General features: G+C 40.8%; 1 protein-coding gene across 3 annotated transcripts in view; it reads right to left on the minus strand.

Annotated features, from left to right (window-relative positions):
- The window catches only part of LOC124596121 (oxidized purine nucleoside triphosphate hydrolase-like), a 95,953-nt gene that overhangs the window by 22,709 nt on the left and 46,624 nt on the right, over positions 1-26,620 (minus strand). For 2 of the 3 annotated variants that reach the window (XM_047135136.1, XM_047135137.1), the window contains 2 exons: positions 20,377-20,522; positions 4,028-4,190 (listed from right to left, as the gene is read on the minus strand). In XM_047135136.1, the coding sequence (XP_046991092.1) occupies positions 4,028-4,190; positions 20,377-20,522 (309 nt within the window). The remainder of the gene's footprint in view (positions 1-4,027; positions 4,191-20,376; positions 20,523-26,620) is intronic. The other variant, XM_047135138.1, reaches the window with a different exon arrangement.

Here is a 26,620-nt window from a genome sequence, read left to right on the forward strand (position 1 = left end):
CTCTGGATAGTTTACGTCTATCTTCAGAAGTCTGCCAATTCAGTTCCTTCAGTATCTCAGTGACACTCTCCCATGGAACAAACAAACCTGTGACCATTCATGCTGCCCTTCTCTGTATAGATTCAGTATTCCCTGTTAGTCCTATTTGGTACGGGTCCCACACACTTGAGCAATATTTTAGAACCATTGCACAAGTGATTTGTAAGCAATCTCCTTTGTAGACTGATTGCACTTCCCCAGTATTCAAACAATAAACCAAAGTCTACTATTTGCTTTACGCAGGACTGAGCCTATGTGATCATTCCATTTCATATCCCTACAAAGTGTTACATTCAGGTTTTTGTATGGGTTGGCTGATTTCAACTGTGACTCATTGATATTACAGCCATAGGATACAATGCTTTTTCTTTTTGTAAAGTGCACAATTTTACATATCTGAACATTTGAAGCAAGTTGCCAATCTTTGCACCACTTTTAAATATCATCAAGATCTGACTGAATATTTATGTAGCTCCTCCCAGACAGTACTTCATTATAGATAATTGCATCATTTACAAAAAGCCAGAGGTTAGTATTAATATTGTCCGCAAGGTCATTAATATACAACATGAACAGCAATGGTCCCAACACACTTCTCTGGGGCACACCCGAAGTTACTTCTGCATCTGGCAATGACTCTCCATCCAAGGTAACATGCTGTGTCCTTACCAAAAAGTCCACAATCCAGTAACAAATTTCACTCGATATCCCATATGACGGTACTTTTGACAATAAGCACAGCTGTGGTACTGAGTCAAATGCTTTTCAGAAATCAATAAATAATGCACCTACCTGACTGCCTTAATCCAAAGCTTTCAAGATGTCATGTGAGAAATATGCGAGTTGGATTTCACATGACAGATGTTTTTGGTATCCATGCTGGTTGCATGGAGGAGGAGAATCTGTTCGAGGTACCTCATTATGTTCGAGCTCAGGATATGTTCTAATATTCTACAACAAATCGACGTCAACAATACTGGGCAGTAGTTTTGTGGATCATTTCTACTACCCTTCTTGTAGACGAGTGTGACCTGTGCTTTTTTCCAAGAACTTGGCACAGGTTTGTGTTTGAGAAATCTAGAATAGGTTATAGTTAGAAGAGGGGCTACCTCAGCCATAAATTCAATACTGAATCTGAAAGGGATTCCATCGGGCCCTGTAGCTTTTTTCAGTTTTAATGATTTCAACTGTTTCTCAACACCACTGACACTAATACTTATTTTGCTCATGTTTTCCGCCGTACTAACATTAAATTTGGGCAATTCTCCTGGGTTTTCCTTTGCAAAGGAGCATTTGAAAAAAAAAAGAGTTAAGCATTTCAGCTTTTGTTTTGCTACCCTCAATTTCAGTTCCTGTCTCATTCACTAGGGAATTGACTCTAATTTTGGTGCCACTAACAGCTTTTACATACAACCAGAATTTCTTTGGATTTTGTGAAAGATCATTTGACAATATTCTACCATGGTAGTTACTGAAGGCTTCACGCATTACTCTCTTGACAGCCAAATGTGTTTCTTTCAGCAGCACTCTATCTTTAGCCCTATGCTTTGTTTTACATCTATTATGCAGTAATCTATGTTTCTTTAGAAGGTTCTTTACAGTGACTGTACACCAAGGAGGTTCCCTCCCATTATGAACTGTTATATTGGGTACATATGTATCCAGTACATGGCCAACTATTCTTTTAAACTTGAGCCATAGTTCCTCTACATGCTCCTGCCCTGTGCTGATAGTTTTAAGTTCCTCATTGAGATACTACCCTACTGATTTTTTTATGTAGTTTACTGAATATATGGGACTTAACATCTGAGGTCATCAGTCCCCTAGAACTTAGAACTACTTAAAACTAATTAACCTACGGACATCACACACATCCATGCCCGAAGCAGGATTCGAGCCTACGACCGCAGCGGTCGCGCGGTTCCAGACTGCAGCGCCTAGAACCGCTCGGCCACACCGGCCGGCGCTCATGTCTATTTGTTGTCATTTGATCCAATATATTTCCATCATGAGTGGGGTTCTAACTACTTGTTCTAGGTAGTTTTCAGAGAAGACATTTAGTAATGTTTCACAGGGTGTCTTTTCATGCCCTCTCATAACACAACTGTAATTTTCCCAATTAACTGTTTGATGAGTAAAGTCTACACCGATGACTATTGGGGGAACTTATCTACAAGTGCACTGAGGTTTTCTCTGAAGTTTTCCGTTACATCAGGAGGTGAGTCTGGTGGGCAAAAAAAGGATCCAATCATCATTTTGTGCCCACCCCTGATACCGAATCTTGCCCAAACAATCTCATGCGTGGCTTCAATTTACAACTCAGTGGATTTGAGTTTCTTGTCAGCTGTAACAAATACACCACCTACATTTCCCATCTGCCAATCCTTTCGATATAAACTTAAATTTTCCCCAAAATCTCACTGCTATCAATTTCTGGTTTCAACCAGTTTTCTGTACCTAGTATTATGTGGGCTTCTCTGCTTTTCAGGAGCACTTCAAACTCTTGCACTTTGTTGCAAATGCTTCAGCGGTTAACTATTAGGATTTTAAAACTCTCACCTGTGGGAGGTATTTCTCTTGATCTTACACTCATCCTTCTGGATTTCATGCAGTTATCGTTATCTGGATTGGATAGAGTGTCACCTAATCTGAAAAACCTTTGTGTGCACTCCACAACAATCAGCTACTTGAGTAGCAGCCTCTGATGTGTAGTGCACACCTGACCCTTTAAGGGGGACGCTAAAGTTCCCTACCCTATGGCGCAAGTCCAAGAAGTCGTAGCCTAGCTTGTCACAGAACCTTCAAAGTTTCTGGATCAGTACTTTCATTAGACTCAGAACCAAAGGGCCGTGATAAATTCTAGGGACAATGCTGCAGATTGTGAGCTTCCTTGAAATGCCACGCACAGGGCCTGTCTTCTCAACCTTCTCTGATAGACCTCAGAGCCCAGACAACAGGCATTATTTGTTCCAAATGCACCACAGTCTGCACTTGATTGCATTGTCTTCTTCCAACAGCTGCTGGAATAGCGTCCTCAACATGTTGAATGAGACCCCAGGCATACATAATGAGTGCACCTGGTGTTCTTTCCTGTCCATTTCCCTATGTGGTACCACCATATAGACACCTACCCAATTGCATTTGCCTCCTCTTGACCCCAGACAAAACAGGTTTCCCCACAACAGCTGAAGTGAGTCCCACTGGCTCAGTTTCAGTTTCAGTGAAAGACAGCACCTTGAAGTTGTTGGTTAGGGGGATCAGTATAACAGGTAAATCCTCCCTGCTCCCCATCGACACTGTACAGGACATGGGGACCAGCCTGGTGTTCACTTAGGGGGATGTGGAAAACCGCCTAAAAACCACATCCAGAACAGCCGGCACACCGGCCCTCGTCATTGATCTACCACTGACACTCCACTCACAGTCCAGTGGATGTGTAATGACAGATCCCATACTTCCTGCAGAGGAGACAGAATAGAAAGGAGTGGACAGTACTTGAGGTACATGACTCTCTGGAGCTCTATCAACACAACAACTTGCAGCAGCTGCCCATCATCTGACAGTATTCAGGCTGATTTCCAGCTGCTTACGAATGTCAACCAACTCATTCAGTGTTTGTGAACAGCATTCATAATGAGTCTGCATTTTAGTTGGTGTGATGTATTGCAGGACACTGAACAAATAACTTTTAATTCATCTTGTTGATTTTCTTTTAATCTCTTGAGCTACAAAATTGGTAGTTCCCTATAAGAATTGATGCAAATACACAAAACAAGATTTCTATTGAGGCAACAGAAACCTGTGGTAAAAATTACTAATTTCTTAAAACTTTTCAAGGTTAATTACAGTTATTAGCAAACTCGAAAATAGAGTTAATTTACAATAAATGTATATAATATATACTCCTCTTTAAGGGAAAATTAGATGTTAACACAATAGGTTAGCTGGAATATCTGATACAGTAACCAAATCACAAATGCCAATTTACCTTCTTCTTCTTCTTTTGCTTGCACCTTGTCCCACACCTTTTGCAGGGTCAGCATGGTTACAATTGGATTTGGCATGGTTTGTCTGAAGGGGTGGCCAGATGCCCTTCCTACCACCACCTGGTACCCCCCAGGACGGAATCAGAGTACCCCAGCTGTCTGCATCTAGACAAAATCATGAAAGACTGCGAACATGTTCAAAATGTCTGCGAGACATGTAACTGAGGCGGGACGTGGGGACTAGCCTGGTATTCACCTAGGGGATGTGGAAAACTGCCTAAAAACCACATCCAGGACAGCCAACACACCGGCCCTTGTCATTAATCTGCTGGGCATAGTCCATCCAGGAGGCGCGCCTACCCGAGCCCAGGAAGCAGTACATTAGCGCTCTCGGCTAACCTGCCAGGTCACAAATGCCAATTTACTTAAAAACTGGATTATGCACAGGACAATGATAGCTTCCGAAAATTCTCAAAACTACACATTTATTTGTGTTCACATACAATGACACTGAGAGGTGATCTATTCTTTGGCAGTAACTGTGAACCACAAATGTTCATTTGCTATGAAATAAGTTAAGTACCCAAAACGCTCGTACCGATAACATGCAAAAATAACCTACTTCTCACATAATCATGCAATGAAATTAGAGAATGATTGTTTTGAATGAGGGTAGTCCTACTGCTGTTAAAAATTTTAAAAGAGCACAAATAACTAACAGTCAGAGTTTATTGCACCACTCACAAATGTTTGAAATTTCACAATATATCACAATACAAATGAGTATTTATATAATCAGTGAAAGATTATGCAGAAGCAAGACAAACAGTAAAATATGTGAACCTAGATTTTCATCTGTTTTTGATGTTGAAGGGCGTGTCATCTTCAACATCTTCTGGCCTACTTGGACTGCTCAAAAACTTACACACATGATAAGCAGTTTTCACCACACACTTCTTATATAGGTTTCAGTAACAGTTTTTCAAAGTTTCATGTGAAACTTCATGCCAATCCTTTTACCTGGCGCAACAAAATTACAGCTCTTACACAAATGGAGGCCATGGCGGCAATGATTTGTTACACACACCAGAGATACCAAATTTGACTGAGAAGGCTTCAAGCTGCACAGCTATTGGTCGTTCACTTTTGACATATACATATTCTATGACAGCATCATTCTGATTATTTTATAACCATACCTTGTACATGCTGTAGTGGGAACCTACTTTGTCACATGACTAGATACAGCCATGTTCCAGTTGAAAGTAATGCGTGTTGTTACCTCGCAGTGCAAGCACAGAAAGTGAATGCAGAAAATGTCTTCACAGGCAGCTGTAATACCTTGCTGTTATCATCATTTTAAATTTATTGTCGATGAGGAGGAAAAATAAGTGACAGTGTAGAAGGAAAATGTGATGGAAAGTGTAAGCAGAAGTAGAGTATGCCAGTATTGTTCAAAATATGGCAAGAGTTTTAATGAGTGAATAAATAACCAGTCCATCAACAGTGAACTCTTTGGTCTAGCCTACCATTATTGATCCACAGAAAATTAACATGAATATTTAGGGCACAAAGAAATATAAGTTTAATTCAAATAATAAGTACAAAAATATATAAATAACAAAGCACAGAACTTTATGGGGCATTGGAAAAACTTTTAACTTGAGTAGTTTTATTTTTTTGTTTAATTCGCAGGCTTGCTACACTTAAGATTTTGATTACAGGATCATTTGCTTTCACTCTGTCTACCACTTTGGTGGTACACTTTTTTATTTATTAGACACATTAAGCCAAATTCCGAGAACTATGAAAAAAGCTCAATAACACGCTTGAGTCAATTAATGGCAGGAAATGTTCAAAAAATTCGACCAAGGAAATGCAAAATCTGTATACAACGTTGTAAAAGGAGGTGAAACACTGATATATTCATATGAGATGGAAACTAAGCCAATCAATCATTTGTGTTACACGATAATCAAAACCAATGTATGTTCGTTCAGAAAGCATTTGACGTGTTGTGGCCATTTCTTTGAATGATCCTCTGAGTGAAAGTGCCACCTGCTCTGCCAGATGCTAGCTTAGCTGCAGGGCATAAGTGCAATACATCCCTATGACAGATAACAAGCATTATTAGTCAGTGTCATGCTTGTGCCAAACCTCCGGAAACAGGTCATTGGGCCCTCTGTTGGCCAAAGTAGTCAGGTAGAGTGAACCCTGCATAACAGTATTTAATGTGTTGCAGAATAAGGAAGTGCACAGTACAAAAGAGGACTTCTGAAATTTTCACCAAACTATATAGCACAAACGCAACTTCAAGTATGAGCTACAGCCAACAAATTGAAATGCTAGCAAAATCCATACTTTGCCTCACAAATGTGCTGCCAAAGTGATGTTCTCTACAATCTGTTTCTAAAAGTCATACTCTGCAAAAAAACTAAGTGTTAATTTCTCAGTCTCATCTTAATGTAATAAACCTTCAAAGAAAGGATTCCAGGAACATCATAACAAAAATCACACAGTTACAAAGTGTGAATCAAACAATGGAAAATTTGAGTCAAGAGTGTGTGTGTGTGGTGGTGGTGGTGGTGGTGGTGGTGGTGGTGGTGGGGGGGGGGGGGTATGCGGCACATGCAAGCGCGCATATATATGTCTTACCAGCCTAACCAGCCTAAAGCTGTAATTGTGAGAGTCTATTTGTTTAGCGTATCTGCAACTCAGCATTTCTGCTATATGGCGAGTAGCAACTTTCCTTCTCATAGTATAGTAAAAAAAGTGTGGATTTATTGCTAGTTTCTTCCTCATACTGTAATATTTACTACCACGTAGAATGTGAGTTTTGCATCAAACCACTTCATTTCTGAAAATTGTTATCATACAGGTGTTAACTTAATCCACAATTTTTTGGATGTGCATCCAGCACATTTTTAATTCATATTGCGATACTTCTGCTGACAACCTTTCAGCCATTCTCAAGGTGAGTTGCTTGCAAGCTTTTAAATCACTTTATGCAGTGTGGGTAAACATGCTTGTGTCAGAGAGAGTGCTGTTGCTAACAAGGGCATCAGTCATCGATTAAAACTAATGCATCTAAAAATTAAACAAAGCAAGTGCCGAATCAGCAGATTCACAGTGTGTAATCCATGTGTTGTTGATCATTATGGATGGCATGGAGACTTAGAATATTTACTTTGAGAGTGAAGATGTGAAATAAGGGGTTTCCATAATTTGTTGAGCTGGAAACGCTCGTCTCTGTTGAGCAAATTGTGTGTTTCCACTGGGCCTTGACCACTGAACTCAAGTAAGGTGAGGCTGTGGTCGGTATCTTAACTTTATCATAATCCATGGAATGCCCTGTGGAAACATAAAGTTCAGTCACTACAGATTTATTAGACTGCAGATGGTGGGTATATTGCTGATGTTCAATGCAATGTTCTTTTACAGAGTGTATTGTTTGTCCTATGTACCCATTATCACACTCACGTGGAATTTCACAAATGCCCACCTTTTATAAAAGCAGATTATCCTTCACAGATTCCAGAAGAGCTGTCGTCTTCACCGGTGGATGGAAGATCACATCCTCTTTATGCTTCTTCATTATTTTTGCACTTTTGATGAAATATTTCCCACATACAGTAGAAAGATCATAGACTTGCAACTCTTTCTTCTTGCTCCTTTTCAGTTGGTGTGGCGTATGCACATGCAGAACTTTCTTAATTTGATGTTTTGAATATCCATTCTTATGGAATATTTCTTTCAAGTGTATCAGTTCACTCTGTAGGCTGTCAGCATCAGACACTACATGAGCCTACATACTAAGCTTTACGTACACTCATAGTATGTGAAGGATGGTGACAACTAGATGCCTGCAATTATAGTTGGTGTGAGTGGGCTCCAGGTTAATGCCATGTCCTAGAAACCCATTTTCCATAAGTCACACTAAAACATTTCCCATTCCATTCCAAATTTGATATTTTTATGGATGAAGTTAGGATGTTCAAGAAACTTGACCAATTTGTCTTTGCCAAACCATGAATGTGTCACTGCCATCTCTCCACAACACAGTGCAGAGTTGACTGCTTTTTCTTCGAAATCCTCCGTAAATAAATTAGAGAGAGGACTGCTCATGGCAACACCGCCAATCTCTTCAAAATATTTGCTATCAAATAAAAAGAAAATGGAGGTTAGTGCATGCTCAAATAATGCCATTATGTCTGCCTCAAACTTGCTGCTGATCAGTGAAAAAGAGTCAGTATTAGGTACTTGGTGAATAAGGAAATGACGTCAAAGCTGACTAATAAATCAGAACTGTTAAGTTTCAAAATTGTTAACCTACTAATAAAACTGGATGATTTATGGATAGGACGTTCATATTTACCTACAAAAGGTGTCAACAATGAGGCTAAATACTTGGTCAATCAATAAGTAGGTGCTTCAATGTTACTATTCATCTAAACATCAATGCTTTTAGTATCTGCTCCCAGTGTGGTTTATAACTTCCATTTTCTTCTGAACCATTTTTTGTTTTTATTTATGTATTATTTTATGGACCTTTGGAAGGCTGTATAATCTTGGTGGAACAGAGCTGTGTCCCTTCAATCTGCTAATAACTTACTTGGATAGAAAGCTGGAATTCAGAAGTGTTCTTTGAACACGTGCAGTGGAGCAGTCCTTGTCAATCTTACAATATGTTGTATTATTAAATAAATTGTACATTTTCTCTATGTACCTGCCTTTCAGCAGCAAAACAGTGACATTCCTTTATCTGCAGGTAGGGCTGGCATCTGGGAATCAATCTGGAGTTTACAAACTGCAGCTCTTTCAGACAAGGATATGCTGCTTTTTTTGTGTGGATAGTACCTTGTTTGTGCTTGACTTTCTTCATGCTTTGTTTCTCCAGCAGTGTCATCAGATAATTTTCTAATGGCTTCTTAAATTCCTTTGATAAAAGATGTTAATGGCAGAGGTTTCGGTGTAGGAGCAAAATTCAAGCCCTTTCCTACAACAGCGAACGTCGAGTTGTTCAGGTTCCTATTCGATAGATTAAAAATTGAACATTTAATAGATGTTTCTTACCGAGACCCAGCACTCAGGCAGTCAAACTTTGCAACTTGCCTTGCAGACGATAGAGTTTTGATTGGTCCAGTGTGAATTTGGACAAGTTATGCCATCAGCCCGTTCCCATGTAATACGAGAGAAGCTAGCTGTTATCTTGAGGTGTAAGTGAAAAAACTCTTCTGAGATCAAATCCAACTTTGAGTGTACCTGATTCTTTCTTTATCTTTAACCTGTGCCAAACTTGTTTTACATGTAAACTTAAGAGCATTGCCAGTCTTAATGAAATTCATGAAAATATCAAAGTTACAATGGAATGGAAAATGAATTGCTGTCTGTTGTTCCTGGATGTATTAGTTCAACATAAGGAAGAAAGGTTTTTAGGAAACAGCATTAACAGTAAGCCCACTCATACCAATCTATAACTGCAAGCATCTAGTTGCCAGCATCTTCCACAAACTATGAATTTACTTAAATTTAGTATCTAGGGCACATGTAGTGTATTTAAGCACACACCCCACACCAACCAAAAGAAGAGTAAGAAGAAAGAGATCTAAACTCTACGGCTTTCGTACTGAATGTGGGAAATATTTAACCAAAAGTAGCAAGAACAGTGAAGAAGCATAAAGTGGATATGATCTTCTTTCCAACAGCCAAGATAGCAGCTCTTCTGGAATCTGCAATGGATGATCTTCTTTTACAAAAGGCAGCCACATATCAAAATTCTGTGAGAGTGTAATAAAAGGTACATAGTACAAACAATATGAACTCTAAAAGAATGTCACATTGAACTCCAGCAGTATACCTGCCTTCTGCAGTCTAATAAATCAGGAGAGGCTGACAATTGCATTTCCACTGGCCATTCCATGAATTGTGATAAAGCTAAGATACTGGCCACAACGTCATCCTAATGGGGTTCGGTGGTCAAGGAAGCTCTGGAAATACAATTACTAGACAACCTGCTCAACCGAGACATGGGTTTCCTGCTCAACAAATCATGGAAACCTGTCATTTCATGTCTACTCTCTCAAAGGAAATATTCTGTATTCATGTTGTTGTGGTCTTCAGTCCTGAGACTGGTTTGATGCAGCTCTCCATGCTAATCTATCCTGTGCAAGCTCCTTCATCTCCCAGTACCTACTGCAACCTACATCCTTCTGAATCTGCTTGGTGTATTCATCTCTTGGTCTCCCTCTACGATTTTTACCCTCCACACTGCCCTCCAACGCTAAATTTGTGATCCCTTGATGCCTCAGGACATGTTCTACCAACCAATCCCTTCTTCTAGTCAAGTAGTGCCACAAACTTCTCTTCTCCCCAATCCTATTCAATACCTCCTCATTAGTTATGTGTACCTCCTCATTAGTTATGTGATCTACCCACCTAATCTTCAACATTCTTCTGTGGCACCACATTTCGAAAGCTTCTATTCTCTTCTTGTCCAAACTATTTACCGTCCATGTTTCACTTCCATACATGGCTACACTCCATACAAATACTTTCAGAAATGACTCCCTGACACTTAAATCTATACTCAATGTTAACAAATTTCTCTTCTTCAGAAACGCTTTCCTTGCCATTGCCAGTCTACATTTTATATCCTCTCTACTTTGACCATCATCAGTTATTTTGCTCCCCAAATAGCAAAACTTCTTTACTACTTTAAGTGTCTCATTTCCTAATCTAATTCCCTCAGCATCACCCGACTTAATTCGACTACATTCCATTATCCTCGTTTTGCTTTTGTTGATGTTCATCTTATATCCTCCTTTCAAGACACTGTCCATTCCATTCAACTGCTCTTCTAAGTCCTTTGCTGTCTCTGACAGAATAACAATGTCATCGGCGAACCTCAAAGTTTTTATTTCTTCTCAATGAATTTTAATATCTACTCCAAATTTTTCTTTTGCTTCCTTTACTGCTTGATCAATATACAGATTGAATAACATCGGGGAGAGGCTACAACCCTGTCTCACTCCCTTCCCAACCACTGCTTCCCTTTCATGCCCCTCGACTCTTATAACTGCCATCTGGTTTCTGTACAAATTGTAAATAGCCTTTTGCTCCCTGTATTTTACCCCTGCCACCTTTAGAATTTGAAAGACAGTATTCCAGTCAACATTGTCAAAAGCTTTCTCTAAGTCTACAAATGCTAGAAACGTAGGTTTGCCTTTCCTTAATCTTCCTTCTAAGATAAGTCGTAAGGTCAGTATTGCCTCACGTGTTCCAAAATTTCTACGGAATCCAAACTGATCTTCCCCAAGGTCAGCTTCTACCAGTTTTTCCATTCGTCTGTAAATAATTCGCGTTAGTATTTTGCAGCTGTGACTTATTAAACTGATAGTTCGGTAATTTTCACATCTGTCAACACCTGCTTTCTTTGGGATTGGAATTATTATATTATTCTTGAAGTCTGAGGGTATTTCGCCTGTCTCATACATCCTGCTCACCAGATGGTAAGAGTTTTGTCAGGACTGGCTTTCCCAAGGCTGTCAGTAGTTCTAAAGGAATGTTGTCTACTCCCGGCGCCTTGTTTCGACTCAGGTCTTTCAGTGCTCTGTCAAACTCTTCACGCAGTATCGTATCTCCCATTTCATCTTCATCTACATCCTCTTCCATTTCCATAATATTGCCCTGAAGTACATCGCCCTTGTATAGACGCTCTATATACTCCTTCCATCTTTCTACTTTCCCCTCTTTGCTTAGAACTGGGTTTCCATCTGAGCTCTTGATATTCATACAAGTGGTTCTCTTTTCTCCAAAGGTCTCTTTAATTTTCCTGTAGGCTGTATCTATCTTACCCCTAGTGAGATAAGTCTCTACATCCTTACATTTGCCATGCCTGCTTAGCCATTTTGCTCTTCCTGTCGATCTCATTTTTGAGACGTTTGTATTCCTTTTTACCTGCTTCGTTTACTGCATTTTTATATTTTCTCCTTTCATCAATTAAATTCAATATTTCTTCTGTTACCCAAGGATTTCTACTAGCCCTCGTCTTTTTACCTACTTGATCCTCTGTTGCCTTCACTACTTCATCCCTCAGAGCTACCCATTCGTCTTCTACTGTATTTCTTTCCCCCATTCCTGTCAATTGTTCCCTTATGCCCTCCCTGAAACTCTGTACAACCTCTTGTTTAGTCAGTTTATCCAGGTCCCATCTCCTTAAATTCCCATCTTTTTGCAATTTCTTCAGTTTTAATCTACAGTTCATACCCAATAGATTGTGGTCAGAGTCCACGTCTGCCCCTGTAAATGTCCTACAATTTAAAACCTGGTTCCTAAATCTCTGTCTTACCATTATATAATATATCTGATACCTTGTAGTACCTCCAGGATTCTTCCATGTATACAACCTTCTTTCATGATTCTTGAACCAAGTGTTAGCTATGATTAAGTTATGCTCTGTGCAAAATTCTACCAGACGGCTTCCTCTTTCATTTCTTAGCCCCAATCCATATTGACCTACTATGTTTCCTTCTCTCCCTTTTCCTACTGTCGAATTCCAGTCACCCATGACTATTAAATTTTCATCTCCCTTCACTACCTGAATAATTTCTTCTATCTCATCATAAATTTCTTCAATTTCTTCATCATCTGCAGAGCTAGTTGGCATATAAACTTGTACTACTGTAGTAGGCATGGGCTTCGTGTCTATCTTGGCCACTATAACACGTTCACTATGCTGTGTGTAGTAGCTTACCCGCACTCCTATTTGTTTTATTCATTATTAAACCTCCTCCTGCATTACCCCTATTTGATTTTGTATTTATAATCCTGTATTCACCTGACCAGAAGTCTTGTTCCTCCTGCCACCGAACTTCACTAATTCCCACTATATCTAACTTTAACCTATCCATTTTCCTTTTTAAATTTTCTAACCTACCTGCCCGATTAAGGGATCTGACATTCCACGCTCCGATCCGTAGAATGCCAGTTTTCTTTCTCCTGATAACGACGTCCTCCTGAGTAGTCCCCGCCCGGAGATCCGAATGGCGGACTATTTTACCTCCGGAATATTTTACCCAAGGGGACGCCATCATCATTTAACCATACAGTAAAGCTGCATGCCCTCGGGAAAAATTACGGCTGTAGTTTCCCCTTGCTTTCAGCCGTTCGCAGTACCACAACAGCAAGGCCGTTTTGGTTAGTGTTACAACGCCAGATCAGTCAATCATCCAGACTGTTGCCCCTGCAACTACTGAAAAGGCTGCTGCCCTCTTCAGGAACCACACGTTTGTCTGGCCTCTCAACAGATACCCCTCCGTTGTCGTTGCACCTACAGTACGGCTATCTGTATCGTTGAGGCACGCAAGCCTCCCAACCAAAGGCAAGGTCCAGGGTTCATGGGGAGGTCTGTATTCATGCCATCAAAAATTATCAACAACATACTTATTAAACACTGAGGATTTGTTGATTCTGCACTTGCTTTGGTTTACTTTTGGACATGTCAAGTTTAATCTATGACTGATGCACTTGTTACCTACAGTGCTATCTCTGACACAAGTTTGTTTACTCCACAGCGTGTAAAGTGATTTAAAAACTTGCAAGTAACTCACCTTGAGAGTGGCTGAAAGGTTGTCAACCAAAATATCAGAACATGAATTAAAAATATCCAGGATGCACGCCTGCCTGACAAATGTTGGAATATTCAATCTGCCAGTAAAACTTCAAGAAAGATATTTAATATATTTTAAACAAATATTCACTTGCATACTATCTATTACATAAGACTGTATTATGTATTACATATTTACATCAAGAAATGGGCTCAGAACAAATGGCATTCAACAGATGGAATGTAAAGTGCTGGCAGCAGTCAGTCTGACACCGCTCATCAGAGAATATGGTAGTGCATTCGTCAACATTATTTTCTAGCTCTCTCCTTGACCAAGACTTGCATGTTTCATGCAAATGAACCTTAACACAGTATCTCCAAATAGGAATTGTAGATGGTACCCAAAATCGCCCAGGGACTGCTTCACTATTTTCTTCATGAAGTACTTGAAAAGCAGAATAAGAATATAAGATAGTGTACTACAACAGTAGTGCACCTGCTACTATGTTATACTAATGTATGAGCTAGGAGACTATGAAACCCACCATTTGTCTCAATCAGCTTACTACCAGTTAAAGATCAGGGAGATTACATAAAAAAAAGTACAAATAAGGGACAGTATTCTACTGGGACAGATTTCAACAACATCAAACAATGAAAAGTTCTGGTTGGAATATTAATAATATTACGAAAAGAATAGACTGCTACTCACTATAAAGACAATAAGTTGAGTTGCAGACAGGCGCAAAAAAGAGACTTACACACCGAGTTTGCAGCCAAAACCGACTTCATAAAAGAAAAGGAAACACACACGCGCACACGTACTCACAAAAGCAAACACACCTCATGCCTATATGACTGCTCTCCCCATTGCTGCGACCAGAATGCGATGATGTCATGTTGAGCAGAAGAAGGGAGTAGGGTGGGGAAGGGAGAGGGATAACAAGATATGTGTGGGAGAAGAGGAGTCAGCACTGCCTGATAGAGTGTGCAAGGAGTAGATGGTGGCCAGACAAGGCTGCATAGTGTGGTATCGGGTGCTGTGGAGGAGGGAGGGGGATGGGGAGTGGAAAAGGAGAACAGCCAAAGAAGGGGAAAAGACTGGTGGCAATAGCAGAGAGTGGAGCACAAGGAGGGTGGGGGATGTGAACTGGGAGGAAGTTATGAGACAGAGAGGCAGAAACTGTTGGATGGAGGGTGCGGGGACAGTACATTAGCTTAGATTGTGGCGTAGATTATTTCCGGAGTGGAGAATGTTTTGTAAAGATAACCCCAATCTGCACAGTTCAGAGTAGCTGATTGGGGAGGGGAGGATCCAGGTGGTCCACATTTTGAAGCAACCACTAATATTAAGCATCTTATGATCAGATGCATGTTGTGCCACAGGATGGTGCACTTACTTCTTGGCCACAGCTTGGCAGTGGCCATTCATTCTGGTGGACAGCTAGTTGATAGTCATACCAATATAAAAAGTGTGCTACGTTTGCAGCAAAGCTGATGTATGACGGAACAGCTTTCACAGATGGCCCAGGCTCTGATGGGCTAAGATAAGCATGTGGCATGAGGTTGTGATTGGGAATGGCATAGGGATGGACAGAAAGTTGCGGAGGTAGGGAGGGTGATAGAACACCACGTTAGGAGGAGTGGGAAGAATCTTGGGTAGGATGTCACTAATTTCAGGGCATGATGATAGATAATCAGAGTCCTGACGAAGGATTTAGTTCAGTTGTAGCTGGTGTTTGAGGTTGGTGAGAGGATTGGGAGGGAGGAGGGGGGGGGGGCATATGACATGGAAAATTTGTTTGTAAACTAGGTGTGGGATATAGTGCCTGTCTTTGAAGACCTTTATGAGACATTCAGCGTACTGGGCCATGGAGCTATTATCACTGTAAATACGGTACCCCCAGGTGGTAAGGCTGCATAAGAGAGATTTTTTGGTGTGAAAGGGATGGCAACTGTCAAAATGCAAGTACTGTTGGTGGTTGGTGCATTTAATCTGGACTGAGGTGTGGATGAAGTCATCAGAGACGAGTTCAACATCTAGAAAGGTGGCACACTGGGTTGAGGAGGACCAGATGAAGCAGATTGGAGAGGACATTTTGAGGCTGTGAAGGAATGAAGATAGGGTGTCTTGGCCCTGCGGATAGCATCAACGGACCTGAACCAGACCAGGGATTTGGGGTTTGTCATACACCAGCTCTCCTGCAACCACAGCACAGCTTTTAATATTTGTCTACAGGGTTAATGGCCACTGGGAAACTGTGGCCAAGAACAAAGGGAACCACCCTGTGACACAACTTGCAGCCGAACATAAATGCTTGATCTGAACGGCTGTTTGAAAAACTGGGCCATCTCGATCCTCCCCTCCATCACCAGCTTTTCTGAATTGTGCAGTTGAGAGTTTTCCTTATGAAATCATATTGGCCTCAACCTAAGGTAATCTACTGTCCCCACACCCTCCACCAAATACTTTCTGCCCCCTCTGTCCTATCACCTCCCAATTCACATCCCCCAAACACCCCCCCCCCCCTCCTCCCACTGCCACCCCCTGCTCCACTCACTGTCCTCTGCTCTCTGCCAACACCACCGGTCTTTTCCCCTTTTCTGATGCCCTACTTTTCCTTTCCCAGTTACTGCCATCCCTCCCTCCTCCACAGCCCCCTGACGCCGTATCAGGCTGTCTTGTCTGGTCACAATCTAGTCCCCGCATGCTCCGCTGAACAGTGCTGACTCCCCTCCTGCCACCCCTATTTTCTATCCCTACACCTTCCCAAACCCACTTCAGATCTCAAGGCAAATATATTTTCAACTTACTTCTAGTTGCAGTGTGCTCAAGGAAAGGTTATTTACATCAAAACATTGCAGCATAATAATAATAATTTCAAATAGAGTACATACAAAAAACCTGTAAGTGAAATAGAGGCAGACGTAATGAAATGCATGATATCAGTACCATTCATTAAATACTGTATGATACTGGTATTTGTTAAGTTAGCCATAAATCAAGATAAATAATAAGTAAATATATTTAAAAACAAAGATGATGTGACTTACCATACGAAAGCGCTGGCAGGTTGATAGAAAAACAAACAGTAAGGGTTGCAGCCAGAGATGGGAACTTTAAGTGTGAGGTCTTTGGGGGTAATGCCAAATGTCAGACAAGCCCGAGAAAATAGAATATGGGAGCGTAATCTGGCTAGGGCGAAGGCATGTTTGCGAAGGGAATGTAAATAAACTTAATGGGGTCGTTGTGGGGGTGTTGTGAGGGTGACATGGTATTAGAAGGTGGAAAGTGTACCATGATCAGCAAACTAAAATATGTTGGGCTGTACAATGGATTGCAGCTTACTGTTCATATGGCTAAGCAAATAGAACATAGCACCAACTAATAAATGTAATGCCAGTAAAATGAAAAATCTTGGCAGGGGGCTACATCACCACCAACAAAAACAATGCAAAAAATGGTGTTAGCATATGTAGTTTTCAGAAGCCTCAGTAACAATGAATTCAAAGTTGATAATGTATGAAGAGTACAGTATACAAAAGAAATTTTGTTTTACACCCTTTTCACTGTTTCCAACAAAATAATTTGAATATGCTAGATATACAGGTTGGCAATGGCTGTTTGTTCAGTGTCTACCTAGTCTACTGCAGCTTCCTTCAAACATGCATGAATGTTGGAAAGAACAGGCACCGCTGACATTCTACAGCCATATTAAATCAACAAAATATAAATTTGTACTGCTTAAGGTTCTGTCAAACAGGGAGCAGGCTGCACATGCAGGCAGCTGCTGTGGCCTCTGTGTTCCATGCTGTGGCACTGTCCCGGGTCAAACAGGAGATGCGCACCTACACTAGACTACCCTCGCCCGCAATGGGTAGTGGGCAGGTTATGTTTTTCTAGAGAGACCTCAGCGGGCAAGTGCTGACAAGATGGTGGAAGAAGCGAAAGACTTAGTACATGCAAATGTACTTCTGTACAATATACAACACATTCATTATAAAAATGTGATAAAGAAAGGCTGGAACATGAAAGGAAATAGGTACATGTCTAAATTAAAAAGGAATTTTCTTTCTTTGTAAGTAAATGCATTGTTGCATTATATACTGGTTACAGTATTAGATGAATATTGTCATTTAAAATATAGTTCAGTTGAAATTATAATATGCTTATGCAAACTAGTGGTGACATTGTAGTATAATTTAAACTACAAACACATCCTTTATAACAGGTGTGAAGATATTGTCACTTCACAACTTATTACTAAGAAACAGTTCAGAAAATGGTCTTGCAAAGCATAAGCAGAGCCACACGATGCATGTTTGAGAAAGCATTAGTTGAAACTTCCTAGCAGATTAAAACTGTGTGCCCGACCGAGACTCGAACTCGGGACTTTTGCCTTTCGCGGGCAAGTGCTCTACCATCTGAGCTACCGAAGCACGAATCACGCCCGGTACTCACGGCTTTATTTCTGCCAGTATCTCGTCTCCTACCTTCCAAACTTTACAGAAGCTCTCCTGCTTAGTTCTGCAAGGTCTGCAGGAGAGCTTCTGTAAAGTTTGGAAGGTAGGAGACGAGATACTGGCAGAAGTAAAGCTGTGAGTACCGGGCGTGAGTCGTGCTTCGGTAGCTCAGATGGTAGAGCACTTGCCCGCGAAAGGCAAAGGTCCCGAGTTCGAGTCTCGGTCAGGCACACAGTTTTAATCTGCCAGGAAGTTTCATATAAGCGCATACTCCGCTGCAGAGTGAAAATCTCATTCTGGAAAGCATTAGTTCATTTGTCACCAGGCTGTTCCTCTCTGTCAATAGATATGCAGTTTATCTATGAAGTTCCTAGACAACATGCTGTTTTGACAAAAGCTTTTGCAGTATCAATTTGTATGTCTGTAGATCTTAAAAAGAGTTGCCACTTTTGAGCGAATATACCGAAAGCATTTTCCACCACTGATGACCCTTGCATACAGTATTTGTCTGTTTATTGATAATTGCCTTCTAAGGCTCCTGATTCGGGTTAAGGGGGAATCAGACATATCTGAAATTAAAACCCTCTATCACCAGACAGCAAATGAAGGAAGGGCGTGTTTGTTCATGGCAATGGTTTTGGAGACAAAACACATCAGCCATGTATGAATTCATGGAAAAAACACAGTTTAAAAAATTTTGATGTCAGTGTATCTGTCAGAGCTGCCCGCACCAATAGCAAAAAAACTGTAATCGTGGTCAGCAACTTCAAGCACGACAACTGAAAAAAAAGTAACAAAAATGATTTGAGTCATTGTTTTTAGGACACTTCATTCTCAACATGATTCTCATCTATCCTACCAATGCAGTTAGGAAACTGCCATCATTCCATGAAGCCTTATCTCAGTTTTCTTCCATATTTCTTATGTTGGTTGTCATAAATACAGTGGTTGTAAAACTTTGTTCAGTTTGTCATCAGAACTGTGACTTACTGCACAGCAGCTGACAATCGCAATGAGCACAGCTCAATAACTGGATCGCTGCATCCTGCCTGTGCTCTGTTGGAGAACAGCCAACCACAGTGGGTAACAGTGCATTCTGACCATGCAGGTAGCCCATACTTTGTTTGACTGAGCCTTTCATGTGAGTAGTCGCCAGGCTAACCATGCACTCCTCCCAGATCAACCCAAACTTCCATGTGCCACAGTGTCCATGTCCCATCCTCACATACACACATATTCTTACAATTCCTGTGCAGGGAGAGGGAGTGGTATTCCCATCACTTTGCCTTGCTGTGGCATGAACATGAACACCATGACAAATGGAAGTTTGGGTCACTCCAGGAAGTGTGCATGGAGAGCCACAGTCATTAAGGCAACCACTTGCATTAAGCAGGAAACCTGGTTTCAAGTTCCAACTGGCACAAATTTTCATCTGTCACTACCCATTTGTACAGCTGGTGTATAATCATATTCACAATTTGCGAATACATTTTGTTAATTTAATACGGCAGTAGATTGTTGGCATATCCTGTAAACTGACTCATTTCACATAATTCCAATAAAAGAATCATTCAAATGATCTATGGAACATGTAACTAACCAACTAATTAACCAGCATGCATGTCTGGAGGACCTTGTATTAGACTACAGACACAGAAATCCAAACATTGCCAAGCTTTTTTTTCATGCCACACCAAGGAAAAACATTGAGAATAATAATGTCTCTCCCTGTGCAGGAATCACAGGAATAGGTGTGAGCATGAGATGTGGACACAGTGACATATGGAAGTCTGGATTGGTCTGCGAGCATGTACGCACAGCCAAAGTGGTTACGATGACCACATGCACTTAGCAAGAAATCAGGAATCGAGCCGCGGTCTGGTGCAAATTTTCATCTGTCACTAATCATTTGCACAGCTGGTCATAATCGTATTCACAATACATTTCATTAGTCTATTAGATGTACACTTACATATCCCTTCCTTCCTTCAGTATAAAAACATTTTATAGCAGATGTGGTGGTGTGTTCACACTAATGAAAAATTAGTTACAAAGCATTGGAAAACAGAAAAAGGAAAGGAAAACAGACAACAAATTGGTTAACTCTCAGAATTACAATACATATCTGAAAAATCACTCTTTATACTGAGTGAATACTTCTGTCGTCTTATTATGTGCGCTATTATGATTCAAGTTAGCCATACAATAAAATAAACTTAAAGTAGTGATGGCATTCCTCTTCTACTAAACGTAACTAATAAATTTTTAACATATACATACCATCTGATTCTGAGACATTTCCTGACCATTTATGGGTTTTAAACACATGTACCTCTAGAATTGTCAAGTCACCCACAAATTCAAACTCTATTACTCCTACATGTTTCAAATCTAGTGCTGTCAATCCACTTTCTTCTTGCAATTCTCTGAAATTTTGAAAAGGTATAAAATCACCAAACAATCTGGTAAACCAGAAAGTACTTGCAGTATCTCTATTGATATTACAGGGTCTCCCCTGATGAGAACTTGTAATTGTCTTCCACAAAACAAGCCACCACACCATTCCACCAAAAGTAATGAAAGTTTTACATTAGACACGAGTTGATTAGTATATTTTCAGTGTAAGGCTAGTTAAGGCTAGTTTTGCTCTCTGACAGTCATATGCAACAGCTTGTTCTATCATCCATCAACAGGGTACACTGGTGAATAAAAATATTACTATCTTTTTGACCTGAGTTAATCAGTAAAGCTTTAATCTGACCAAAAGTAACAGGGTATCTATTAATGGACATTAATAAGGGGTGTGTCCTCCCCTTGCCTCTATGATAGCTTGAACTCTGCTGGAGACACCTTTAATGAGGTACGTGTATGAATGATTGCCGATTCCTTCTCCAGAGCTGAAACCATAGAAGTTAGTAATGGTAGCAGCAAAGTTGACATGCTAACTCATCCTGAAGTCGTTCCACTGTCTTCAGGTCAGAACTCTGGATACGCAAATGTTATTATCCATAAATCATTGCCCCATTGATGCAGATAAATGACAGGGTGTATTGTTATGCTGATACAAACTACTGTCACCTCCAAACTGTTTCTCTATTATATGCAGTACATACTGCTGTAAAATGAGTTCATATTCTTCTGCATTTAGCATTTTTCTAAGAACAATAACAAGATCATATCCTGATTATGTCAAATGCCCCCAAACCATAGCACCACCTTTGCCTAATCTATACTCTTCTGTTGGACTGTGTAGCGGATCATAATTGGTAAAAAGCTTTGACTCAGGTGCAGCGAATAATTAATGCCGAGAGTAGTATAAACTGCCTGCAAGAATTGGACATTCCAAGCTATGGACGTATCTCTCTGGGATAAGTAACCAAAGATGTATATTTGAGAACTCTGTGTGAAGTGATTACAGAGATCGGATGTGTATTACGTTGGAGAGATTTTGCTACTGTTGTGCAACGCTATTAAGCTCCATTGTGAATGTTTAGTTAGTCGATGGCACAAGAAACAAATGCAAGAAAATAATACACGTTCAAGGTGTGTATTTTTCATTTTTTATAAGATCTGACAAACATTCTTCAGATATCACGTGACGTACGATTGATCGGAGGTGCAGTGTGGAATGATACTGCAAGCCTGCATCTTTTCATGGTCAATTCTGTTCGAAAGAATATCTCAGAAGCAATAAAGTTTTTGTTGATAAAAAAGTTAGACACATCAATCCATACACATCATATAACATAGCACCTAGTTGTGCCGAACAATCTTCGTAGCGAAATAAACATTTTACAGATTTCAGGTGGAGCAGTTCTGACATGGAGTACCAGCGAGATCGACACTGCAGGACATAAATCTAGCTCTCCCGTGGTATTTAAAACCAAAGACTTACATTCTTTAGCTTTTAAAAGACTATATACATATATAATAGAAAGAAACATTCCACATGGGAAAAACCTATTAAAAAACAAAGATGCTGTGACTTACCAAACGAGAAAGCGCTGGTAGATACACACAATAAAAAACACACAAACGCATACACAAATTTCAAGCTTTCGCAACCCACGGTTGCTTCATCAGGAAAGAGGGAAAGACGAAAGGATGTGGGTTTTAAGGGAGAGGGTAAGGAGTCGTTCCAATCCCGGGAGCGGAAAGACTTAACTTAGGGGGGAAAAGGGACAGGTATACACTCGCACACACACACATATCCATCCGCACATATACAGACACAAGCAGAAATACGTAAAGGCAAAGAGATTGGGCAGAGATGTCAGTCGAGGCGGAAGTACAGAGGCAAAGGTGTTGTTCAGTGACAAGTGATGTACGAGGGACGGCAACTTGAAATTAGCGGAGGTTGAGGCCTGGTGGGCAACGGGAAGAGAGGATATATTGAAGGGCAAGTTCCCATCTCTGGAGTTTTGATAGGTTGGTGTCAGTGGGAAGTATCCAGGTAACCCGGACGGTGTAACACTGCGCCAAGATGTGCTGGCCGTGCACCAAGGCATGTTTAGCCATAGGGTGATCCTCATTACCAACAAAGACTGTCTGCCTGTGTCCGTTCATGCGAATGGACAGTTTGTTGCTGGTCATTCCCACTAGAAGACTTCAAAGTGTAGGCATGTCAGCTGGTAAATCACATGGGTGCTTTCACGTGGCTCTGCCTTTGATCATGAACACCTTCCGCGTTACAGGACTGGAGTATGTGGTGGTGGGAGGGTGCATGGGACAGGTTTTACACCGGGGGCGTTTACAAGGGTAGGAGCCAGAGGGTAGGGAAGGTGGTTTGGGGATTTCATAGGGATGAACCAAGAGGTTACGAAGGTTAGGTGGACGGCGGAAAGACACTCTTGGTGGAGTGGGGAGGATTTCATGAAGGATGGATCTCATTTCAGGGCAGGATTTGAGGAAGTCGTATCCCTGCTGGAGAGCCACATTCAGAGTCTGATCCAGTCCCAGAAAGTATCCTGTCACAAGTGGGGCACTTTTGGGGTTCTTCTGCGGGAGGTTCTGGGTTTGAGGGGATGAGGAAGTGGCTCTGGCTATTTGTTTCTGTACCAGGTCGGGAGGGTAGTTGCGGGATGTGAAAGCTGTTTTCAGGCTCCTGCTACACCACTGTACACATATCACCTTGAATGATGGTATTATTTAGCGTCACTTTTTGGCCCAACTACATCTACATCCATACTCCGCAAGCCACCTAAAGGCGTGTGGCGAAGGGTACCTCGAGTACCTCTATCGGTTCTGCCTTCTATTCCAGTCTCGTATTGTTCGTGGAAAGAAGGATTGTCAGTATGCCTCTGTGTGGGCTCTAATCTCTCTGATTTTATCCTCATGGTCTCTTCGCAAGATATACGTAGGAGGGAGCAATATACTGCTTGACTCCTCGGTGAAGGTATGTTCTCGAAACTTCAACAAAAGCCCGTACCGAGCTACTGAGCGTCTCTCCTGCAGAGTCTTCCACTGGAGATTACCTACCACCTCCGTAACGCTTTCGCGTTTACTAAATGATCCTGTAACAAAGTGCGCTGCTCTCCGTTGGATCTTCTCTCTCTCTTTTATCAACCCTATCTGGTATGGACCCCACACTGCTGAGCAGTATTCAAGCAGTGGGCGAACAAGCGTACTGTAACCTACTTCCTTTGTTTTCGGATTGCATTTCCATCGGATTCTTCCAATGAATCTCAGTCTAGAATCTGCTTTACCAACAATCAACTTTATATGATCATTCCATTTTAAATCACTCCTAATGCGTACTCCCAGATAATTTATGGAATTAACTGCTTCCAGTTGCTGACCTGCTATATTGTAGCTAAATGATAAGGGATCTTTCTTTCTATGTATTCGCAGCACATTACACTTGTCTACATTGAGATTCAATTGCCATTCCCTGCACCATGCGCCAATTCGCTGCAGATCCTCCTGCATTTCAGTACAACGCATGGCAAATTCTCTTAGCTACTCTTCTACGTATGTTATCAAAAATCAAATTCCTACTCATTTTAACTATGCACTTATTTATTCCATAATGTCCATATTCTGATTAATGTAGCAAAACCAATAAACCGATATGCCGAGATGGAAATCACAGTTCCCATTCTCCAACACCTAATTTCTATCTTTGGAACAGTACATTCCCATAGATGTGTAGCGACCGCTACTCACATCAACTGCTGTGCCCGCACACATTAGTTCCGTTTGCGCCTTCCATAGATACAGTTGTGTCGTGAATTCAGTGACTGCATGGCAACAAATGAATGGCATAAACCGCCAAGTTTGAATCTGCCACCTGGAGCGCTGAATAATGTTGTTGCCTACTCCTTAGAGTTATAACTTTTGTTTTTAAGTTTATTCTGTTCCTTGGTTACTGTTTTGTTGTTTACAAGTTACCTATGGCAACTGTGCTTCTTTTCTGTAATACCAAGTAATAAACCATTGAAGCATATTCTCAGTGCGTGTTTGAATATTTATTAAGTACGGGTAGCTCTACATGACGAAAATATACCCCATCAGATGCAGTAATACTGAGCAACAACTGGGCACTGAGCGTTTTCAAGGTAGATTTTCGTCAGTCTCAAATTATCACCTTGATTCTATTCACTTCTCATACTTTTCTTAATGCGCCTTCCTCTTATTTGTTCCATGAACATGAGCATATGAACTACATTTCAATCAGTATTTAGGTCTCTTGGGAACTGACAACTCTGAGCTTCTCTTTAGACCATTTGCTACCACATTTTCTTCCCTCTGGATGCAATAAATTTCAATGCCAAACTGCTGCAAGTATATTGTCCATCTCATGAACCTTGTGTGCCTCTACTTACATATTCTCAAGAACATGAGGACCTTATGATCAATGTAAACGATGACACGCTATCCAAGCAAATAGTGCTTGAAATTTTTGGCAAACAAACATTACAGTAAATGCTTCCTCCTCTGAAATATTCTTTATCTCGCAGATCTTTTCTTCAAATTTTTCTCAATCTAAGTAGATACACCTTCGAATTCTTTAATCTTAGTGCCAAATTTGGCATACTGCTCTACATATTCCTTTCGCCTCCTGGTCCTCATTGGTAACTCCAACTTCATCCTCTGTGTCTTTAGTTGGTCCAAGAAACAGTACTGCAGGTGGCATGTCTCCCATCATCAATAAGACTCAGCACTTGCTGAAATCCATCTTACCCTGAAAGAACTGTGACAAGAGATCAGGTTATACTTGTTTGAGGGCATGCTGAAAAGTAATGCCTCCAATTTTATTATGTGAAAACTCTTAAAGCTATCTAAATGAAACAAACATATTAGCATTGTTACTCTTCCTGTCTATGTATTTATTTCTCAACACAGTCACTCCAATGGTGAACACCTTTCTCCCAATGGCAGACCAGTTGGTTGATACCGACACTGTAGAACGTTTGACTTTGTTGACACAGACACAATCTCACTTCTGCTTGCACGACTTCATCAGCATCAAAGTGAAGTCCTCAAAGGTGTTCTTTAAGTTTTGAAAAAAGTTGAAAATTGTTTGGGGGCCAAGTTGATAGCAGTGAACCCAAGTGTCTGACTGCTGTAGATGTCACAGCACTCATGTGTATGTTGACTTCATCGTGCTGAAGAAGAGGGTGCTCCATGTGTGGATGGACTCTTCAAATTCGAAACTCGATTACAGGTTGCCGTTTCCCACACACCAACATAGTTATATTACACGCTGCCATGTTACACACCATAATTCAGAACTCTCTAACGGTAGAGGGTTGCAACTTTCATCAGCGAAGTGGGAAAGTAGACCGAGTAATATGCATGACATGTAACACATCTCTTTATTTCCGGAGATAGCCAGGCCTAATACTTACCAGGTTTCGTAATTTTGCCAATGGCTTCAACTACATGCAAGCCAGTTACGGGCACCACAACTAATGTTTCCTTATTTGGGATGAATTCCAGAAATACATGCAAACACCTACAAGCCACCCATACAGTCTCTATCAGACAATGAGTTGGCATTCCAGGCAATGGCTAGAGTGTGATACTGGACCCCTCCTGACATCTTGGTTGTGATGATGGACTGATACATAGCACGCCCATGATCTACATTAGGTTGACAGGTGATAATCTGGTTGTGAGCTGGCTAAGCCAACAAATGTGACTGCCATATAAAGGCTGTCGTAACAGGTTGACCTGCACTGTAGCCTAATTATGCTCATGTCATATTTAAACACTTCACAGTAAATTCAGAAAATATGTATTAGATAACTGACATGACTCTGATGAGTATTTTGAAGAATATTATTTTTATCACACATAAACTTTGAAAAATGCAAGGGAGAATCCACTGTGTAAGTTTTACCCAGAAACCTTCATTTCTACCACAGGGTAAATAGCTCTGTTACACGTAGAAATCACATTTTCTTTCTCTAAAAAAGATCATTTACATTATTTTGTCTATGATAGTGTTCTGCATCAGTACTAAGTACATTTGTATTTACTATGGTGTCTTCCACATTTTCTCCCATTACATTATTCATCT

This window comes from Schistocerca americana, chromosome 2, assembly GCF_021461395.2.
Source record: "Schistocerca americana isolate TAMUIC-IGC-003095 chromosome 2, iqSchAmer2.1, whole genome shotgun sequence".
NCBI classification, from domain to species: domain Eukaryota; kingdom Metazoa; phylum Arthropoda; class Insecta; order Orthoptera; family Acrididae; genus Schistocerca; species Schistocerca americana.